Source organism: Pygocentrus nattereri, chromosome 16 (genome assembly GCF_015220715.1).
Source record: "Pygocentrus nattereri isolate fPygNat1 chromosome 16, fPygNat1.pri, whole genome shotgun sequence".
Taxonomy (NCBI): domain Eukaryota; kingdom Metazoa; phylum Chordata; class Actinopteri; order Characiformes; family Serrasalmidae; genus Pygocentrus; species Pygocentrus nattereri.
In genome coordinates this window covers 23,949,157-23,970,832 of record NC_051226.1, presented here as the reverse complement: position 1 = coordinate 23,970,832, position 21,676 = coordinate 23,949,157, and the positions used below count along the sequence as shown (strand labels likewise).

The window sequence follows — 21,676 nt, the reverse complement described above, 5'->3', positions numbered from 1 at the left end:
TACACTGCAAGACACTTTTCTGAGCCTCTTGTTGATATGGTAAGTACCAGACATTGGATCATTTTCCCACTGGAAACTAAGAGCAGTAAAGTGACACCCTCACTCTTTCACATGAGTAATGTGCCCATTTGGTTTGGCGTGCACACTTGCATTATAAATTTAAGTGATAAGCGTTCTCCTTCATGTATGTTGAGGTGCTTGGCAATGCAGCATAACTAAAAGATGGAGCTGCAGGCTTCGCTCATGCTGGAAGAAGCTCATGAAGACCTAACCCACCCAGATTGATGGTACTGTTGGGAAAGACTAATCACTAATGGCGTGGGAGCAAAATAGAGCATCATTAAAGTCTTTAAAGAAGCTTTAAAAGCTTAGTCTCTCTGCTTCATCTGAAATGAAGAGCGCCAAATATGCTACCTCCTAGCAAAGCTCAATCTAGTTCATTCTCCATGACAAACGACCACACCTCTTTCAGCCCCCCATCTCATCTCCACCCACTCCTCCTTCTTTCACCAAACTCTCCAACCCCCCCAGCACACATACAAAAGGACACTCACCACTGTGCACTCCACCTCCTCTGGCTCTGGCTTGATCTGTATGGATGGCATCTCCTCGGCAGGATCTGAGGTGGCAGCGTTGGATTTCTCAGGACTTGACGACTGGCACTGGAAAGCAGAAACAGAGCATAGTTAGCCACATGCTAATCAGTACAAAGAAGCCATGAAACAGCCTCAGGAGCTCCCAAAATGCTAATCTAGGAAAAGACAAGGCAAAGGAAACAGCCAGGTATGTGCTAGTTGTGGATAAAAAAATATTAAGAAAGTTTGAGGCCAATCCAGAAGGTAAATGAGAAAGAAAAGCCCCAAGGCTAAAGGATGAAGAACCATCAAACATAGATATCAGAAAAATTGGATGATAAATCGCCTTAATAAGATTAGAGAAGGTAGGAGAGACCAACCCTGACAATGGAGAAAATATGCTGAGCAGTTGATAAGCTGTCAAATACAGAAAAGGTAGCAGAAAAGCTAGAGGAACATAAAGCGGTAAACATAATGTTACCTTTCACAATCTATTTGAGAATAATGCAGAAATCCTGGCTAACATAAAATAAAGGACAAACTGTGCACTAGCCTAGGCCTTGAGACTGGAAGCAACTGAGGAAAGAAAGGCAAAGAAAGAAGGAGACAGAGAGAGCAACCGAAACAGGAGCAGGGAGGAGTTGTCAGCAGTCCTGTGTAGCCTCCCTCTCTCTCTGTACAGCACAGTCACACCCAGTTCTTTAAGGGTGGAGAGAGAGAGAGAGAGAGAGAGAGAGAGAGAGAGAGAGAGAGAGAGAGAGAGAGAGAGAGAGAGAGAGAGAGAGAGAGAGAGAGAGAGAGAGAGAGAGAGAGAGAGAGAAATGTGGTAATGCTTAAGCTTGGGGGTGGGTGCCAGGGGTCATGTGACCCAGCTGCAGCAGATTCCAAGCAGAGGTGTGGCCCCAATCAGCCAGGGTGTGGCTGCACTCAGTGTGCCCCTCCCCCTGACCTCACACACACACACACACACAAACACACACACACTCAAAGAAAAACATACACTCATACTCATTATTGATATATGTTAAAGAGCCCCTATCATGTAAAACTGAATTTTCCTCACATGTTTGAAATAAGTACTATGTATGTTTCATAAAATAAAATTCACACATGTCCATAAACGAAAACAGGCTGTTTTGAATTGAACACTATTTTTGTGATGTCACACTAAAGATCACATTTGTGTATATTCTCATATTCAGCCTACAGCTGATTAGCCCCACCCATTCGTGCTAGTTATAGGAAGTGTTATCTCCGAGTGTTTTTTGTATGAGGCACATTACAGGACAGCCAACCAGAACACAGCTCATTTACTTATACAAGTCTTAATAGGCACTGTCTGTTTAAACAAAAAGCCCTTTCAGTAAATGGCTCTTCAGAGAAACACTTTTGTGAGTGTAAAGAACCTTTCTGATACTTAAAGAACAACAAGACAATGTAGAGTTTCTAGAGAATACTTAATCTGGCTAAGAAAATTTACATTATGTGAAGGTCCTCTGAACCTTTAAAAGGTTTGACGTAAATTAATGATGTATGAGGTATTTAGCATATTCAAACAATCATTAATAGACACACTTACTTTTGACTATAGTACCAGGTATTAACTTAACTAAGTAGACTATTTGATAGTTACAATAATCGTATAGAAACACAGAAGCTGTATGGTTCGCGACTATTTGTCACGAAAGGGGGGAATGATGTAAATGAAAGATTACCAAAATTAAAATATCTTGTATTATGCAGAATAAAACATAAATAAAGTACAATATGGCCTAGCATATTGGAACAAGTGCATTAAAACGTTAAAACATTAAAAAGTTTCCTTAGTAGGGAAGAAAAACACTTTTTAGGAGGCGAGTGAACTTATGAACTTCCGAACGGCCAAGATGGAAAAACACCGTGCTAGGGTGTGCTAGGTACATTGTCTTTTTTTTTTTAAATGATACAGATCGGACTATGTGTACAAACCCTGTATCTGTGTGAGTGTTGTCCGAAGGCCTTTGGGAAGCATTCTCTATGCTCAAGAAGAATAAATTACCTGCACTTCTGAAATCCAAAGAGTCTTCTCGCATTTTTAGTTCGTTTGATTCTTTTAATTTTTCTTCAACAAACTGTTAAATTCGTCTTATTTTACCAACCATAAATAATACCTAGGCTTAGTAGTCGAACAAGTGTCAAGCGACGACAGGTTCTTCACACTCAGACAAAAACTGTTCTCCAGAAAACCAAAATGGTTCTAAGGCCTCACTCCAAGAACCAACTGAGGCCTTATTTAAGAAAACAAATAAAATGCAGTAACAATGAAGGATAGTAGGATATGGGATTATTCAAAGGAAGTCACTGAAACATGACTTGCAAACGTGAGCATTGTAAACGAAGCACACATGATGCAGTTATTGGATAGAAGACGCATGTTCTGCTAGCTGAGCTCTTGAGACTATGCTTGGCAAAAGGCAGGAGATCCTGACTATGTGTGCTTTGTAAAGTTTAAGAGAAATAGAAGCTTCCATTTCTCCAGAGACCAACCTATTCCTGAGTGAGTGAGAGTATCTGTGATTGAAATAGTCTGAGTGTGTGTGTGTGCGTATTAGAACTCCCCAGGGAGCTGCACTGTGGGTAGTTTAAGGAATAAAAGAGGGTGGGGTGGGTGTGACTCCAACCCCTCTACACCCCAGCAGGAAGTTACACAGTGAGTGGGCCGGGGGGCTTACTTTAGAGAATGGCCATAGAAGGGATTAGTGGGGATGGGAAGGAGAAAATGAGAGAGAGAGAGAGAGAGAGAGAGAGAGAGAGAGAGAGAGAGAGAGAGAGAGAGAGAGAGAGAGAGAGAGAGAGAGAGAGAGAGAGAGAATTTGGGTCATGGCTTCCATGCTCCACTCAGTCGCTCCCAAACCCCTATGGCAGCAAGACCCTACCCCAGTGGAGCGTGGGTAGCGAACGAGCGCCTTGGAGAGCAATGCTCATCACACACACCCTTCTGGTCTATTCTCATTCCTTCAAACACATTTACAGTCAAAGGCAAAGGTTTGGGTGCCCGGTCAGACTACATTTTGTTGATTTTAATGTCTGCATATTTTAATGCACAATGAATGTTTCTTCACTAAAACAAACATAAAATATGGCTTGTGCCAAAGTTCTGAAATATTTTAGGTTTTATGTTTTCTTTTTCTTTTTCAGTATAAACAGAAATTGTGCACTGAAATTTACAGAAAACAGAAAGCAAAACTGAAAACTACCAACCAGTAGAGAACCAAAAGTGTTTTGTCTACAGCACCGCTCCAAAAACTCTTTTGGCAACTTTATTTTTAAGAGCATGCCACGGTGCTTTACAAATACAACACACTATCCAATTGCATTTAAGCATGCATTAATATTTCATGGTTAAGCATTATTTAACCAATTTAGCCATTGATGTAAATTAAAGATTCCCAAAATTAAAATGCCTTGTATTATGCAGGATAAAATGTAAATAAAGTACAATATGGCCTAGCACATTGGAGCAAGTGCCCTAAAACAAGTTTCCTTAGTAGGGTGTAAGAGAGAAGAAAAACACTTCAAGATGGCCAAGATGGAAAAACACCAGCGATTATGCTAGAATGTGTTAGGATGTGCCTGGTACAATGCCTTTTTAAAAAAAATGACACAGACCGGGCTTGGAGATAATGGTTTCCACATGACCCCATATGATAGACATATAGATTTGAACATAATGGTGGTGTCATGAGATCAGGAGATAACAAAAAGAGATGGGGCGATATCACCCCACCCTTACTGAGGGTATAAAATATGTGTACAAACCCTGTATATGTGTGAGTGTTGCCCGAAGGCCTTTGGGAGGCATTCTCCATGCTCAAGAAGGAATAAAAATGACCTGCACTTCTGAATTCTGGAGAGTCTTCTTGCATTTCTTAGTTCGTTTGATTCTTTTCTTTTCTTACAACAAATTATTGAATTCGTCTTATTTTACCAACCATAATTAATACCTAGGCTTGGTAGTCAAACAAGTGTCGAGCGATGACACCATAATAATTATTAATCATCCCATAGCAAGTGCTGTGAATGGTATAAAGACTACATTTTGACCTTTTTTGTTTGGTTTTGGGGGAAACTAACCTTTAGGAACAAATTATGAATAAAATATGCAGCACATGACTAAATAAAAACAATTAGAATAACAAGATTTGAGTCTGTGTGTGTGTGTGTGTGTGTGTGTGTGTGTGTGCACATTAAATATAATGCCAAGACCATATTTATTACATCGTGTCTTATTTAGTTTTGCCCTTTGCTCCATGAGAGCAAGGCATAAGCAGAACTAACTGGGTAAAGATCCATGGATTCACTAATGGAATATTAGGTGTGCACCAGAAACAAAGCAACTGACATTCAAATGAATATTCCTTTACAATGAAATGACTCAATATTCATTAACTTCAATGCCCATGTTTGTTGCTTAATGGGTACTTTGGCAATACTAGAACTGAACATAGCCGTGCCTCAAACTGCGTACTAAAGGATAAACATCTTGTCATACGCAAGTGCTAACAAAGGATTGCTGTTCTCTGTCCCATACCCTGGAAATGGAGAGCTTATCATGTGTTTGTTAGATGCAAAAAATAAAACAGATCAAATAATATCAGATACAAGTCCTTGTATACTAACAATGAGGATACTTGGCATGTACGTGTCTATGACAAGAATGCCAGGTTCCATCTCCCCTGAGGCAACTTCAGGTTAAACGTCTGTGGGCAGAATAAAGACATTTGAATATATAACCCTTCAAGGAAAGGTCAACATTCCTGGTGCCCACACTGGGACAGAACCAGGAACCCTCTGCTTCTTGATGTGGAGCCCACTGCACCACCGCTTACTTTGGTGAGTCAATGCAGCTTTGTAATGTTCTGGGAGGACTCGGATGCCCAATGCCACATGACTAATACTATCCCATGAGGGCTGGTCCTAAGAACTTCGGGGGCTTTCCAGCCTTGAAAACTCCCACTTCTGCAAAACTCTCAAATCGGCCGCACCTTTTTTATTAATCACGCCGTTATTTTGTTTAATGAGGTTTGCTTCTTCAAAGCAGATGGTCCATAAGGCTTAATGAAACCATGGAAGACTAAACTCATACCACATGAGGCCCTGAGAGAGCGACAGCGTCAACTCCGAAGGGCACTGCCTGTGTGCATTCAAAGCGGCGCATTGCACAATCATGTAACCTGAGCTGCCAAGTGTGCTTCACCCCAGCTCTGGCCCCGAGTGGACCAACGACCCCCACCTCCCCAACACCACCCTTCCAAACCCCCAACACACACACAGGGGGTAGACACCAGTGGGACAGGGCTGGGCTGCTTTCAGAGCTGTGTGGGACAGCTTTAGAGAGGAGTGGAGAAGGGCTAATTCTTGCCTTCCCCTATACCTAGATTCCATAACATCTCTGGGTACACAAGTCAAACCTTTGCCCAAATTCCAGAGTGCAAGAGCTGCCCCTCGCATAGGCCCCACCCACTGTCCTGGATGGCAGGATTGATGGAGGTGCTTGGAGGTGGGTGGGATTGTGAGAGAGAGAGTATAAGTGACAGGTTTGACACAAGGGTTGGGGCAGGGTAAGACGAGGGTCAACAATGCAGCTCCTCCCCAAGTCAATGCCAGTGGAAAACAGGGTGGGGGTGCAGGGGCAATCAGCCAGGACAACAAGGAGACCCAGCATACACAGACAAATGTGCACTGCAAACAAACAGTGGATTCATAGCCTGTCTAAAAGGAGTATCCAGAGTACATGCACCATATTTTTTCCCTCTCTGTCCAACGGTCACATGAAAATGTGCAAAAATGTACCTATACACACCTTGCTCAATCCTACAGAAGAGAAAGGAGTGTATAAATAAACCAATCAGTTGTATAGTACAATTACTCTTAAACACTATTTGAATGGAACAAACCCATCATACACTGCACATCCGCATCTGACCGAACCAATGCCACCCACTGAAAAAGAATGGGATACACTGCAGTGTAAATGCACTGCAAGAGCACCATGTCAGAAGTCTAAACTTCTGATGTTTTTGTAAGACCCATTATGTGTTCATTCCGTCTGTGTGCCAGAGCAGTGTAAATGCACAGTTACACCTTTAGAGGGGAGCAGTGAGTAATGTTTGTTTATATGAGTTCGATCTATTTCCATTGTTATTTGGGAACTAGTCAATATCAATAGCTAGAGAGTAAGATCAGTCTTATTGGCAACTTTACACAATTAACAAACAAAAATCTGTTTAATTAAAATCCTTTTAAGTTTTAATTAATAATCACAATTATTTACAATAATAATAAAGATAAGCTACATTTATAAGGTACAGGAAATATGTAAATTATAAAAGATTTCTTTGCCAAACAACTACTTTTGTTAAGCCCTGTTTGAACTTTTCCAATACATCACCAAAATATGGTTGTCATTAACATCACAACATGCCTTTTGTTGACAGTATCGGTAAAAATGCATTTCACCAGCTTACTATGAAGTCAGCTTTGTCCTCCTTATTTGAATTAAAGAGCAAGCCGAAATATGCTAATGGTGTGAGTAGGTCTCAGCCGAGGTCTAGGTTAGTAAGGAGAGCCAAACAAAGCTGTCAGGACAAAGCTCTTAGCTTTTAGAAAATTAAATGCCTTGTCAGGTGAAACAGTTAAAAAAAAAAACTTTGTCCATTTTCAGTACATTAGCACTCTGTATACATATAGAAGCTCCATTGCAACTGAGTTTTTATTGTTACATGCAAAACCTCATGAGTGAAATGCAAACTGACCACCATGATGCAACTGACTGACAAGTAAACTTATTTTTGTCATTGCTTTCTCCAGCACTGCCCACAGCACACAACCAAATATGGTGTACATGGAATAGGGACAACTAACAAAACGGGGAATTTCTCTTGAAATGTGGAGTGACTGCAGAATATTGTCCATTTACTGTTAATATTGGGATTAAAGAAAAGTGAATAGTCTCCCTGATGATCGTATTGGCGGGGAGGGGGGGGGGTTACATATGTGTGCCTATGTATTTGTGTTGTTTAAATATGTCAGGGCAGTGTAATTTTAATGCAGCCTGTTAGGCCCTGGGGCACATCTTGTTCTGCGTACCAGTCAGTGCTGTCGCTGCATCCCTCTATGTGGCCATCGTGCAGTCCAAGACAACGAGGGATAGAAAAAGGGGGAGAGAGCAAGAGAGTCATGAAAATGAAAAGGGGGGAGAGAGAGAGAGAGAGAGAGAGAGAGAGAGAGAGAGAGAGAGAGAGAAAATACACATGTAAGGTCACAGCTGTGTGGTGCATGTGAGGGAGGGAGGGAGGAAAAAGGGAGATGAGTAGGCAGAGGGGTTAGCAACACAGAGAGCATGAGAGAGAGACAGGGAAAAGACAAAGAGAGAGCTGTAGAGCAAGGACTTTCTTTCCCTCTGGATTTTTGCATTACTCTCTTAAAGGTACAAGGCCCAGAACACCCCCTCTCTTGTGTGCACATTTTAGTTATCCCTACATGGAATACCCACCTGCACTGTGTTACTGTTTACCTCTACAGTACCATGCCTGACTTCCTCCTCCGTTGGGTCACAGTATACAGATTGTGGCCTCTTTGGGCTACCATAATGTCCTGGATCACGCCATGAGTTCATTTTCATATGTCGTCATGAATTGCAACGATTACACAAAATTAATTCATCATTGATGACATCAATTGGGGGGGGGGGGGGGGGTCATTAATTTAAAAACAACAGCACTGTAAGATGCCAACCCCTAATATATATTTTAATAGTAAAATGAATATATATTTAGCATTAATATATATTAACATATATTAGCATTAATATTGTTAAAAGGCTATTTATCTGGGCAATAGCCGTTATTATTGTAGTTAACCATAAATATTACTAGAACAGTACTGTACATATTGGGTGGGGGTATGCAAACCTTTTTCAAAGGGGACAGATTGGACCATATCGGAACACCCGAAGGCTAGTCAGTCTTTGCCAAAATATTATTTATAAATGGTTAGAAATATTAAGTAGTAAAGAAAACTGTAATGTATTAGCTGGCAGGCACCTCTAAGACAAAAGCTGGGCCAACTGACACCTGTCTGTGGACCATATTTGGTCGATGAGGCTGACTTTAAACACCCTTGATCTTGAGTGATCCAATCATAAGTGGACAGTGCCAAGCAAAGGTCCTTAGAGATGCACTGTGATGTGATCACTCAAACCTACTTCTGATGTGGTCAGGGATGCATATGACCACATAACATTTGTGGTCTGAACAACTGTCTTAATCAAATGCATCATCACAGCAGGGCCAAATGTAGCTGCAGTTTCTCTCTTTGTTTTCTCTCCTGTTTGTTAATAATTTGTCGTAGCAATCCATGTGAGGTTCGTAACAGCTTATATACGTACACAAGAAAGGGCTCAAACTACATTCTCGTCTGACTACAGACTGATACAGAAAATGTGCACAGCACCCTTCTTCCTTCTGCCTCGAAGTGAGATATACACATTCAATATCCACAGAAATGCATTTGGGATACATGGAAATGCCAAGTATACTCCTCTCTATCCATCCACCTTTGATCTGATCACTCGAGAAAAATGTTAAAAGCAGCAATAAACAGGGCCTATAATGCTCTATATGAGGGGCATTATCAGTCCAGCAGTCTGATCAATTCCCAGCTCAAAAACAGCTGATTCAACTCATCAATTAATCAACTAATCAATTCATAAACCAGATTCAGTAGATTCTCTGCTCATATGAAATCAGTGCTCATTTCGCTAAACTGCAGTACGCTACAGGAAGTGCAGCGGGCGATGTGGCTTCTGTTGATTCGTTGCACCATAAAAGAAGAAACTGCTCATCACACATAAAGAACTTTGAACAATGGCAGTGCTGTGACGGAGAGAAAACCAGAGAAAGCAAGATGGTTTAATTAGTCCATTAAGCAAATAATAGTTAATAGATCATAGAAATAAACATTTGCCCTATTCTACACTTATCTCCATGTCAGTAAAGATGGTATGGCTTGATGCTGCTCTCTGAGAAGCGTTTGTCTATACTTGATCTATCTCTGTTGAAGCTTGTGAGTTTTAGTGCACTAATCCCGCCATATAAATGCCCACGGGTGTATAGAGCTGATCTCTTTCAGTGCTCAGAGTGTCTCCGCATTACGTTCCCTCTGGACTTGCCTTTGAAATGACTCTGCTGTTCTCCATCTCTACACGTCCGTGTATCTCTTGAGTTTAGAACAGTGGGCTCCCCCCAGTTTTGATACTGCAGCCTCTTTGATTGTCTGTGGCCTCTGATCTCTCCTTTGATATGCTCACTCACTCTCTCTCTCTCTCCAAACAGCAAGCATGAATACACCACTAAGGCGAAGCCTCGTCTCTGACAACTCCACCCTTCCTCTTTAGCAGGGTGTGAGCCTGAGTCGTGACCTCTACTTGCAGCTGCCAATGTAGAGAAAATGTCCGCTAGGACGTTCTTATGATTATCTCCTGGCCTGGTAGGTAAAAGAATTCATACAGGAGCGTCTATAAGTGGGACAAATAAACCAACGAACATGGAACCCAAACTCACAGTACACAGTCACATAAGCTTATCAAGAGTTGTGTAAGAACAGTGTTGCACATTATAATGAAAATTCAATGGCTTTTCAATATGACAACCTGGTAAACAATAAGTGTATAACTTCAATATAGTAGAAGTTTTATTTTGTAAAAGATAAATGTTCTAAATTTAAAATGGTATCACTGATACACCCACCATCATCTCTTCTGATAGTTTCTCATTTACCATCTTTTGCAGAGGCCGCTGTCAGTGATGAAAACTAGGACTGCGTCCAAAACTGCATACTACCATACACATATGAAATAGTATGTCAAATATAGTACACCATGCATTACTTTAGTATGTATATTATGGTAGTGTGTGGTTTTGGGCACAGTTTAGGAATCTGGGTACATCTGTCATAGTAGGCGAGGTGGAAGGGAAGGGCAATGCACAAACCCAAAGTCCAAAAAAGTGGCCTGTCTATCTAAAGCCACTTATAAATCCCAGAGTTTGTCATTTATGAAGGTATTTTGTCTAGCATAACGGCTAGCATGAAAAAGTGCATTGAAAATGTTGAGAAACTTTATTTATCTGACCCAAACAAATTTGTGTAGAATCTGTAGATTCAAGATTATTTAACACATAAAAAAATCAAAAATCGAATCCAAGTGTGGCCTCATAATCAAAACTGTTCAGCATTGCTCCCCTTCGATATTTCAAAATTTGTGTTAATGATTGTCAGTTACGAAATTCAAACATCCCCTGAGGGAAGATCAAAATTGTATTATTACTATGTCTTCATTTAGTAATATATGATAAACAATGATTACATGTTATATGTTATTTGGTTTATATTCAGTTGACATTAGGTGGTCTTCTGAAAATGCCTTAGTAGATCAGGGGTCATGATGTCTACTGTGGTAGTACAGCCATTCCATTACTAACGCATTAACAACCAGTGAAGCTACATGAGTCTTTTGGGTTTCGTATGTAATTTTGATAATGGAAAAATTGTGGTATAAATGAAAAAATGTGTTTTATTTGCATATTTATTGAGATACATCATGGCTCACACAAAGCGATGAAACTTTTGACATGGCACTTTAACAAAATATAGAAGGTAATGGTGAGTAATGTTTGTGTATTAGAGATAATTAAATCTTTCATTTCAATAGTTTATACTCCAATTAATTGTCAGGTAATATTTAATGATTGTGAATGGTCTTGACTCGGACTTGCCTCTTATGGTGTACAGTATTAAATAGGCCAGTAGAGTGATGGATTGTGCCTACAGGAGAATCAAACTGCACATGTTCAGAATCAAACTGCAAATGGACAGAATCTTTAACATTTGAAAAGTTTTGTTGTGATTAAAAAGATCAAATCATCATCAAGCTTTCTGCAGCATCATTAAGGGTTTAATGATTTACAAAATTCAGATTTCAGTTTTTTACAATACAGTAAAAAGAGTGGCTGAAATTGTGCCTTATGTTAATGGGTTTTTCGAATTTCAATTTATTAGATCATTCAACAAGAAAGCACAACATTTGAAACAAAAACTGTGCTTTATAGCATCCCAATCTAACACAATAGCCACAAGCTAACATGCTAGTCACAACACAATACGATCCAATGTGCTAAAACTCAATACAATGCAATGTTTTGCGATATTACACTTGATATCTGCATCGTGGCATTAATTCTGGTATCGTGACAACGCTCGTGCTGAGTCACAGGGACAGAAGAGACACAGAAGGCTCATGGGACCACTCTTAATGGTGGCAGTATTTCATTTCAGTTTGTCACTTATGCACTAAAATCCCATCAACACTCTGGCACGGCACTTCAAAACTTAACAGCCCCTGAGATGACAGCTGGGAGTCAACAGTTTATTGGGCACAAATGCTAAGACAAACATACAAACACACACACACACACACACACACACACACACAGAGATACACGCCTAGGAGTGTCTCCCAAATGGCTGGCACAGTCACCACAGCAGAGACAGCAAGCTCTTATCTCACCACACCCTACTGACGCAAACCCTGCTGCTACTTCTCACAGACCTCCCCTCCCTCAAACACGCACTCCATATCACACTTGCTTACTTATGCATTCTACTATTGGGCCCCAACAAAACTTCATCTGTGCATAACTCCATCAACATGGCCTAAATTCAGAAGTTACACCAAAGCATGAAAGCCTCTGTCTAAATCCCCTATGTGCCAAAGCAAAGAACTTTTGGTTGGATTGCTGTAGCAATAACACAAACTCTTCCTAGATGATAAAACCCTTTACATATTATACAGACCATATTTATTAGTTTGGGTTCTTTTTCAGGAGCCTTTCACTGACTGTGAGGCAGATTAGCACCCACGACAGGAAGGAAGTCACCAGTTCTCTCTCTCTCTCTCTCTCTCTCTTCCCCTCTATCGTTGAGAGAGAGACAGAGAGCGGGCGGAGGGAGGGGAGACTCTTGTCTGCAGAAAAATCATCCTGAAAAAGCAAGAGACAGCGAGTGAGTGAGCAAAAGAGAAAGAGAGAGAGAGAGCGAGAGAGAGAGAGAACTGGTGATGTCAGCCTTAGAGGCATAGGGGCACATGCTGCTATTCCCAGAGTGCATACCTGAGTAGACAGTCTATTTGACTTCCATGGAAGAGCAGTGACAGGGGAAACACACCATTTTTGGTGTTCAGCAGCGTAACAATGCACAAGTGTCTCGATATGACATGTACTGTGGCTTTTAAACCCCGATACGATACAATACAGAGGTGAAAAAGAAAAGTGAATCTTCACTGAAAAAAATAAAAGCACAAAAGTCTGCCAAACCAAGAGCACAATACATGTTTTTCTTTAAAAACAGGCTCCTCAATGGTTCTTGGATTGACTGTACCTTTTTCAGCCACTGGAAATTTTTGTAAGAAAATTGTCAAAAGTGGAAAGAAAACAATGTGTAAAGATTTTGACTGAAACAAATGGAGATTAAAAGGAGAATTTTACAGAATGCTCAAAGTAATTGAGAGTGGTTTAATGTGAAATGCTCCATTCTAGAAAAGCTTACCCACTCAGAACTGTGGTGGTAGTATTGATATCTAATGAGTTGGGGACTACCTCAGAAAGTTATTACACGCAATTGTTGTGAACATGCCACCTGATGCCTGAGACACTGCCTTCCAATAGTTTTATACATATAGTATGGACTTATTATTATTACCATATTTTCAAAATCCATTCATGGCAGATAAGTACATTCAGGGCACTATAAGGAAAAACAGTCCCCAAAGAAAACTTACAATTAAGATGTACCACTAGATGACAATAATCAAAAGATATGTAAAAACTCAGAAGACTCGTATATGTTCACTGTTGTTTTTGGACAGTAAATAAAATGGCTATATTTGCTCTGTGGACATCACGTCCCCTGGTCACTATCACAACCACTGTAAAAACCATCAGAGTCTGTACATTTCACTACAATGAACCATTTCACATCAAACTATTCTGAATGAATTTGTTTACATCTCAACTAGAGTTGAGAAATATGACGCTATCATTACTGTGATTAATTTCATTATCCTAATACATAATACACTTTTCTGAACCTATCATGGGAATCGCTGGTATTTAAAGAACACAGGGGAATTTCACTACAGAGAGAACATAATTAGTCCTGTTTAGCTGGATTTGGTGAAGTGCTGTATGTAAAGTGCTGAATAAAGATCACTGTAACTGGATTTTCTGATGGCTGTTTTTTTAAAATGTGGCACTGCTAGTGTACTGTGACTGTGTGTGTGAAAATATTGTGATATCCACCCTCGATCTTAACCACTGCATTTTGCAGAAATTTAGAAAATGAGTAAAATTCCCCTTTAAATACACTCACAACAAACTGTCAAAATATACTCAACTAAATGCTTTTACTATTTATATTAATGGTAATGAAACTGAGAAAGAGTGATAGTGTTCCCTTTGCTCTCCTGTGCCAGTCAGTGCAGATGAGCGGTAGTGAAGTGAAAACGTCAGCCAAGTGCAACTATTTCACGGTTTATATGAAGGACATCAGACAAGCAACTGCTAATCACTGTTCACACAGAGTACGAAGAGGAGGTACAACCCCCAAGAACCTCTCAATTACAGGTTTGCTACCACTTGAAAATCTCACAAGATATGTAGAATACAGCAAAACAGAGGCCGAAGGGGAAGTCCCTGTGAGCATGCTGACATCACCTGTAGCCTTCGTTTTTGAAATGACTAAAAAATTTCGACACAGCCAAAGTGGAAAAACGACACAACCAAAGTGAAAGTACAACTAAAAATTCTAAAGCACTTCATCATCTTGGACGACTACGTGCTCTCCGTTGTCAACGACACTGGATTTCATGGTGCATATTGTAATAATTTGAATGTTTAATTTATGTAAATGTTTTTAGCTTTTTCTGTTTTGGTTTTCTAACCAGTGGTATAAAAGCTTTACATCACATGAAGGTTCTTAAAACAAAACAGCTATTAAACAGCTATTTTCTTCTATATCATTTTGTCTTCTCCTGACCATGTACTAGCACCAAGCAACAACCCAGTCCAGTATATTCCTGCCTTGTGCCACACTCCTCCTGCCTCCCAGCTCTAGAGTCAGAATTAACAATGTGGATACAAACAAAATTTTCTGCATTTGTTCAAAACATCACGAGAATATTGAATCATGACCCCCACCCGCACGAATCATGAGCTGACTGTATCGTTACAACCCCATTAATATGCACACCCCTATTCTTTAAGCCTCTGTGAAAATAACTTGCATTCATATGAAAAGGCCACATAAACGGCATTTGTATCTAAATTAGCAACTCCCTTGGTCTCAAAAACTCAGCTGTATGCTGCTATGTGTTGCTGTAGCTGCGTCCAACATCAATAGCTGCACATGCACACACGCACACACACACACACACACACATATATTCAGACACACCCTCTCCACCCCTGAGCACTCCACCCCCTCCACCTCCGCTCCCTTTTTTTCCATTGCAGCCAGTTTGGCAGAACTGCAGGGGTTGCTATGGGGACGAGATTCTTTCCCTGGTTAATGATTGTGCTGCATTGGTAGGGGGTCATTCTGTCACATCGCCTCTAATCTGGGGAGACATGGACAATATCCTCATAGCCCCCCAACACACACACACACACACACACACACACAGGCTTTCAGTTCTACAGCCCCCACCCATGCAAGACCCATCCCCACCCATTCCAACACCAGGGAATGAGGGTAGAAAAATACACACTTCCTTTAAACCACACAACACAGCAAAAGCTCATTTAACCCCTCACATACTTCCTGCAGCCTGAAGCATGCTCTTGAGAAAAAAAAAAGTGTGTGTGTGTGTTATATATATATATATATATATATATATTAAAAAAATTCACTCAAACACATACACACCCTCCTCAGGCAGCTCCTACAAAGTAAACGCTACAGCCCTTGATCATATCTCCTGCATGTTCATCACTTCCGCCTTCAGCCACTCTTCACTCTGTGAGGAACCACAGGCCCGACACAGACTTTCAAGAAAAATGGCATATAAAGCGCTTTTAACCACCACTAATGTTAGCAAAGTTCAGAGGAAAAACTCATTCAACAGAGCACTTTTAACTGCTGATTTTAAGTGGCATTAATATAAACACCATTTGGCTTCATTGTCTGTTCTGCACACTAAGTCTTGCATGGGTTTGCACTTACTAAAGCAAGTGATGTGTTTACTCCAAAATGGAAGCCAGTTAATAAACAAAAGATGAACATTAAGGAAGGCTTCAACCTCGGCAGCTTGCCCACATGCAAAAACACGTGTAGTCTTGTGCACCTGAGGGCTGTGACAAAAAACAGAAGTGTTATCAATAGCCATTATCAGAGACTTTATGCATCAGTACAGTCACAGAGCACTTACAGATGTTTCATCAGACCACTTGACAGCGGTAATATTTCATATTGGTCATGGGCTTGCAATACATTCTAGTTTTTTTTTTTATTATATATATTATTATTATAGTGCCTACGCACTTTCACGTGGATACCATATGGCCAAAAATCAGGGATGCATGATGATCACAGAATTATTTTGATATCAGGAAACAATAGCTTAAAAATTTTTTGCAGGACAGATGTTTAGATTTGACCAATATTTTAAACTGATATTCGATTATATATTTCCTGTACTCTAGAAGAGCAGAATGTTCAAGCAACGGTGAGCTGCTGTGACTGGATTCATAAAACCCATAAAAAACATCTTGAAAGTTTAAAGGCCAGAATACACCTATGGGACAAACAAACATTATAATGTTTGCAGTTATCCTTAGAATGTTCAGAAAAACAACAACCAGTAAAATGAACTAGAGTGAATGGAAAGAGAACATTCTAGAGTCTATCAGCAAGCAAACACAGGTATGGCACACCAATCAAATGTTTATACTTGTCGATGTTTGTCCCGTCAGTGTACTCTGGCCTTTAGGTCGGTCAGGATGGTGAAAATTTAATGAATTGTTAGAGGTCTCATTTGCATTACTGCATAATCCCCATATGCAATATCAGAATGGCAAAGGCCAAATGCTGCAGTATTGACTGGCAAACAATACGCTGAGCAGCCCTACTTTAAAGATTTCCAACAGTTTTTTGTTTCACTCTGAGAATATATCAGTGTTCAGGATATTAGTAAGATCTCTTGAAGGACCAAGCACCAAGAACCAGACCACAAAGCTGTGTCTCCACTTGCCAGGTCTAGACAGGGCCATGTCAGGTTATTAAGACTGAGAGTGCACTGTCAGAGGACTGCAAGGAGAATTTAGAGAAGACATCAAGGTGGGAATGATGGTTAAAAGAGGAAGTAGGTACCTCGGAAAGAAACTAGAATGACAAGAAACAGAGTGAAATGTTGAAGCATGAGGCATGGTGAGGCAGGATGCATGGTGAAACAGGGAGAACAGGGGATGCCAACAGTCCTTAGTGTTTCAAATTCTTTTACTTTGCAACCTGACAGGTTTCCAAGGGTGTCAATGAATGCGTTCATACAATAATGCCATTCCTTATGTTTTCTTCATGTGTCCATCAATTATGCAGCCAAAATGGGCCACAGGGAATCACTGCTGGTTAATGACAACTGTTTGAGCGTTAGACAGGACAATTTCAATAAAACACATCACTTTCACTGTAATCATGTACATACTCATGTGGTCTAGGCACCAAGTGTGGCGTTATGCAGCAAACAATAACTTTAGATCTGCAGGTGTAAAAATTGACCAGACTGCCCTTTTGCATGGAAGTAAGGAGGTTTTATACTCAACTATATGTGAAAAGCTTTTTTCTTTTATGACTTGGTATTACTAGATCATAAAAAGCAGGCCTGACTTTCACACACATTGAGAATACTGTTTCAACTAAGGGAGCCTGAAACACATGATGCTTTCCCACCAGCCTCCAATAACAATATTACGCATGCAGTCTCTGGAAAGGGAGCAGTAGAGCAATAGGCTACAGTCAGGCATTTAAGAAGGGGTAAAGGTCGAAGGGTACTTAGTCAGGAAACTTTGTGCTGAAATATTTCTGTCTCAGCAGATTAGTTGGGCCTAAGTGATTGACTACTACCCCACAGACTATTGAGTGGACCAGCAGTCCATATAGAAACCCAGCTAACACAACATATGCAAATACTTTTTGGCCTGATTATACAGTTCTAGAGACAACTTTTAATTGGTACAGATATATGGTCCGATATAAAAAAAGCATTCACTGAAAGGTTCAGTGGTTCTTCTACAGAATCACTAGTAAGAAACCTTTATTTTTAAGACTGCAGTTGATGTCAAGCTTGAGCATAAGATCGGGGTGTGGTAGAGACAGTGAAAAGATGTAAACAAAATAGATTGAGGGAGGGAGAATGAGAGAAACTGCAAGGTGTGGTTTAAAGCCCTCAGTCTGCAACATTACCTCCCTGCAAAAACATAACCTCAGTCACACCCAGAGAGAGTGGTACTGTAGACAAGACATGGCACCCGCCTCCTAAAAATAGCTGTCCACTCTAGGACAGTGACAGACCCTAACTGTCTCAATGCCTAAAACAGCCTCCCGCTTCATAACAAGCCTTTAACCTGCCGGGCCAGCCAGCAGACACTTCAACCCGTGACGTCACCCCAATATGATGCCTCCCTGACAACACCCAAGGGTTGGGACCAGCAGACGGGCACTGAGTGTTTAACTAGTTTGACCAAAGTTTGTCTACGGTTGTTAATGATTGCCAGCTGTTGGGCACGACCAAGCAGGAGCACTCCTAGTTCCTCCAATGGCAGTACGTCACTCCGCTCACCTCCCCGGCTCCACCAATGTCAGGTCCTGCTACAACGTCTCCACTGAAGCATGTGTGCTCAGAATCTGCTTATAGATTACACCCCTGAAGCCTTTAAAAAGACTATGGGTGTTGCACTTAACACATGTTGCACAGTAACAAAACAAATACCTGTTTGGTTGTTATGGTACACAGCCCTACCTTAACTGTGATCTGCACAATAGAAGGTGGGTTAAGATAAATGCACCTTTGCTACCAACGTGTCAGGAGATATTAATGCCACCATACAGGCCACAAATGCAATGCATTACTTATTCATTTAAGACATGCAAATCCTACGTGTGCATGTGATGCCCTGCCCAACCCATGCTGCAGCACACTTTTGACAGTTGAACAAGGCAGTCTTGACTTTTAGCATCTTGTATTAGTAAGTCATGGCTACAGGCCTTATGCTATGCCACATATCCAGTCACCCTGACTTACTATCACAAAATTCAATGACCAGGATGACTGAAAACCTTCACAGTCTTTAAACAGGGCCCACTCATGCCATTCTGCAGACAATCTTCTCCTAAGACACCAAACAACAGGAAATGAGGGACAGCCAACTGTTTGGTTTCACCTCTGCAAGTCTAAATGCCAAAGAAGCCTGAGAGAAACAAAAGGAAGATGCAAAAGTGCAATACCTGCCCACACACCACAGACCTGTACATTTCCTCTACTCCGCTAAGGTCCCTGTCGCTTTAAGAAACTAAGATGGTGTCTTACTAGCTAGCTGCATTCGCTGTTTCCTTCCTGCCTCGCACTGACCACTTCAAAATCTGCTTCGAGAAGGAGAGTGTGAGGACCAGTCGTGCACAGCCTTGTTCAGACCTTACGGTTCGCCGACACCGGCTTCGCTGAGAAGGAAACTTCGTTAAAGAGTTGGCCGTTTTCTCTAACTTTGCGCAGGAGGTGTTTAGGCTAACGGGCAGGAGAGAATAGGCAGGCTGGAGCTAACGGGAGCGTTGCTGTAAAGTCGCCGAGCTGCAGCTGCTCTGACCCGGCTAGCGCAGTCACCGGGCTCACTTGCCCGAGACACCTCACCGCTTCGGCCAGCTACAACTCAGGCTATTCGGACTGGCCGCTAGCGAAATCGGTAACAGTCCCGCAGGAAGGAGGGAGCGCTAGTTCGGTTTGTTGACAGAATGTCTTTAGCACAGAAACGGCTGAAATTTCAGCCGGGCCGGAAGCTAACCGCGGCTGGTTGTGGTGCTCTGACTAGTCAATAACGGTTAATAAAAATGGACTTACTTTCTTATTTCGGGTCTCCGTGTGCATCTCGGTAGCTAAGCGGGTGCGGTGTTAAAAAAAAGGGGTGGAGCGGAGGGGGGGTCGCTCAGGCAGGGTGTGTTTCAATAATGGTAATGTCGACGGCAGTTTTCCACCTTTCGGATCAGTTTTTGGAGAAAAGGTGAAGGTCTTCGCCTCAGCGAGTCCTACGAATCATGTCCCCAGCGTCGAAAAAATCCTCTTTGCTCCCCCCCGAGCGTGTTTGAGTGTGAGTGCGTGTTGTTGCCGTGTTCAGGGCTGGGCTCTCAGGCTCTCCGTCTCTCCTCCGCCTCTCCCCTGCCTCTGACCCCACCCTGCGTCCCCACCCCTCTGCGCCGTCAGTCAGAGCCTGCAGAGCTGCTCGAACCAGCAGCAGTAGCAGCGGATCCCGACTCTGCCCAGCGCAGCATTGCCCTGCTCGCAGCTTTTCAATATGTTCGCCATGTTTTGTTCTCGTCTCTGTTTTCTGTCTCTGCACGGTTTACTGAACACACCCTGCCGCCTCACCTACTGACGTCAGCACGTACCGGATGTCCTCTCGCCGTCTCGACTGCCTGCCGCTTCCCTGCACCTGAGAGCAGAGCTGAGCGATACCGGTTAAACAGTCTAGTATCGCTCTCCAGATAAATCACAATGTTACAGTTGCAGTTTGCATTAAAAAGTACCGTCACTGAGCCAAAATAGTGTATAAACCTTAAATAGCAGCTGTTCTGTTCAGAGTGAGTCTTACACAGCACTGTAAGCGTGAGCCATGCAGAAAGTACGTTTCCAGAAAGGAAAACTTATTTTTATTTTACTTTTTGTGTAGACTACTTGTAGGAGCCAGACGTCTGCAGTGTTTAAAGGAGAACTGGCTTTTCAAAATGTGTGCATAATTCAGTCACTGAGATGTAAACAATGCTATACAGTGGTGGTGATAGGAGTCAGTGGCCATGGTGTCTACACAAATATAGCAATTTTATTAACTATCAAAACCCACCAGTGAACCTACACAAGTCTTCTGAGTGTGTATATGCAATGCTTATGGTACAATATTGGGAGGGAAAACGTTTTCTTTACCATAAAACGCCCTACATGTGTCTGTCCAGCATGAATGGATTTTAAAGGTACACAAATGTTTATCTCATAACTATCATTGAGCAATGACAGAGCAAAGGCTGTAGGCATCATATTCATTCAAATTTCCTGTAATAACTTTTTGTGATGTAGCTTTTCGAGGCATTAGATGTCAGGCCCCTATCACCACCAGCGGGAACAGTTGACTTATGGAGAATTTGGGAATATTTCCTCTTAAATGCCTCTGAAAGCTACCTCAAATATGATTATGAATACATTGCATGAGGCTTGAGACATTGTTGTATGTAATTTTTTTTTTTTTTTAAATCTTTAATTTGCAGAGAGGTGCATGCAGAAGGAAAAATGGTACCCAATTAAAAATATATATTTTTTCTCATCTGTGCCACTGTGTACATGATCAAAATTACAGAAATAAAAATACAATTTTACAATTTTATGGACAGCATGAATATAATGCTCATTATGCAAAAAAATAAATTGCTAAAAATATTGCTAAAAGTAAAAAGTAATATCACAGTATACCAGCATGTATGATTTGCCCAGCACGTCAGAGAGCCGAGGCAGAAAGCATAATGTGAGTATTTCAGAGTCAATGTGTGTTATTTCTCTTCAGTTTAAGTGACTTTCAGAAACAAAATCACACCCATGCAAAAGCATCAGTACTGCTGTGCATTACAAAAGACCCTTTGCAGGTGCAAATGTATTCGACAGCAGTGATTGTCAGAAAGCACGCCTTTTTGAATATTCAGTGTGTGTGTCTGGGGTGGGGTAGGAAAGGGTGATGGGTGTCAATGCCACACTTTTCCAC

The 21,676-nt window shown here is 41.3% G+C and overlaps 1 protein-coding gene across 3 annotated transcripts in view; it reads right to left on the bottom strand.

The window, feature by feature from the left end:
- klf8 (Kruppel-like factor 8) overlaps nt 1-20,101 on the bottom strand; it is a 39,743-nt gene extending 19,642 nt beyond the window's left edge. Inside the window, exons 1-2 of one of the 3 annotated variants that reach the window (XM_017704330.2) lie at nt 19,774-20,101; nt 555-662 (exon numbers count right to left, since the gene is read on the bottom strand). In XM_017704330.2, coding sequence (XP_017559819.1) covers nt 555-662; nt 19,774-19,800 — 135 coding nt within the window. In that variant the 5' untranslated portion in view covers nt 19,801-20,101. Of the gene's footprint in view, nt 1-554; nt 663-1,056; nt 1,154-9,786; nt 9,829-19,773 lie in introns of those variants that run through there. The other 2 variants (XM_017704331.2, XM_017704333.2) reach the window with 2 other exon arrangements.
- Between the last annotated feature and the right edge of the window lie 1,575 nt (nt 20,102-21,676).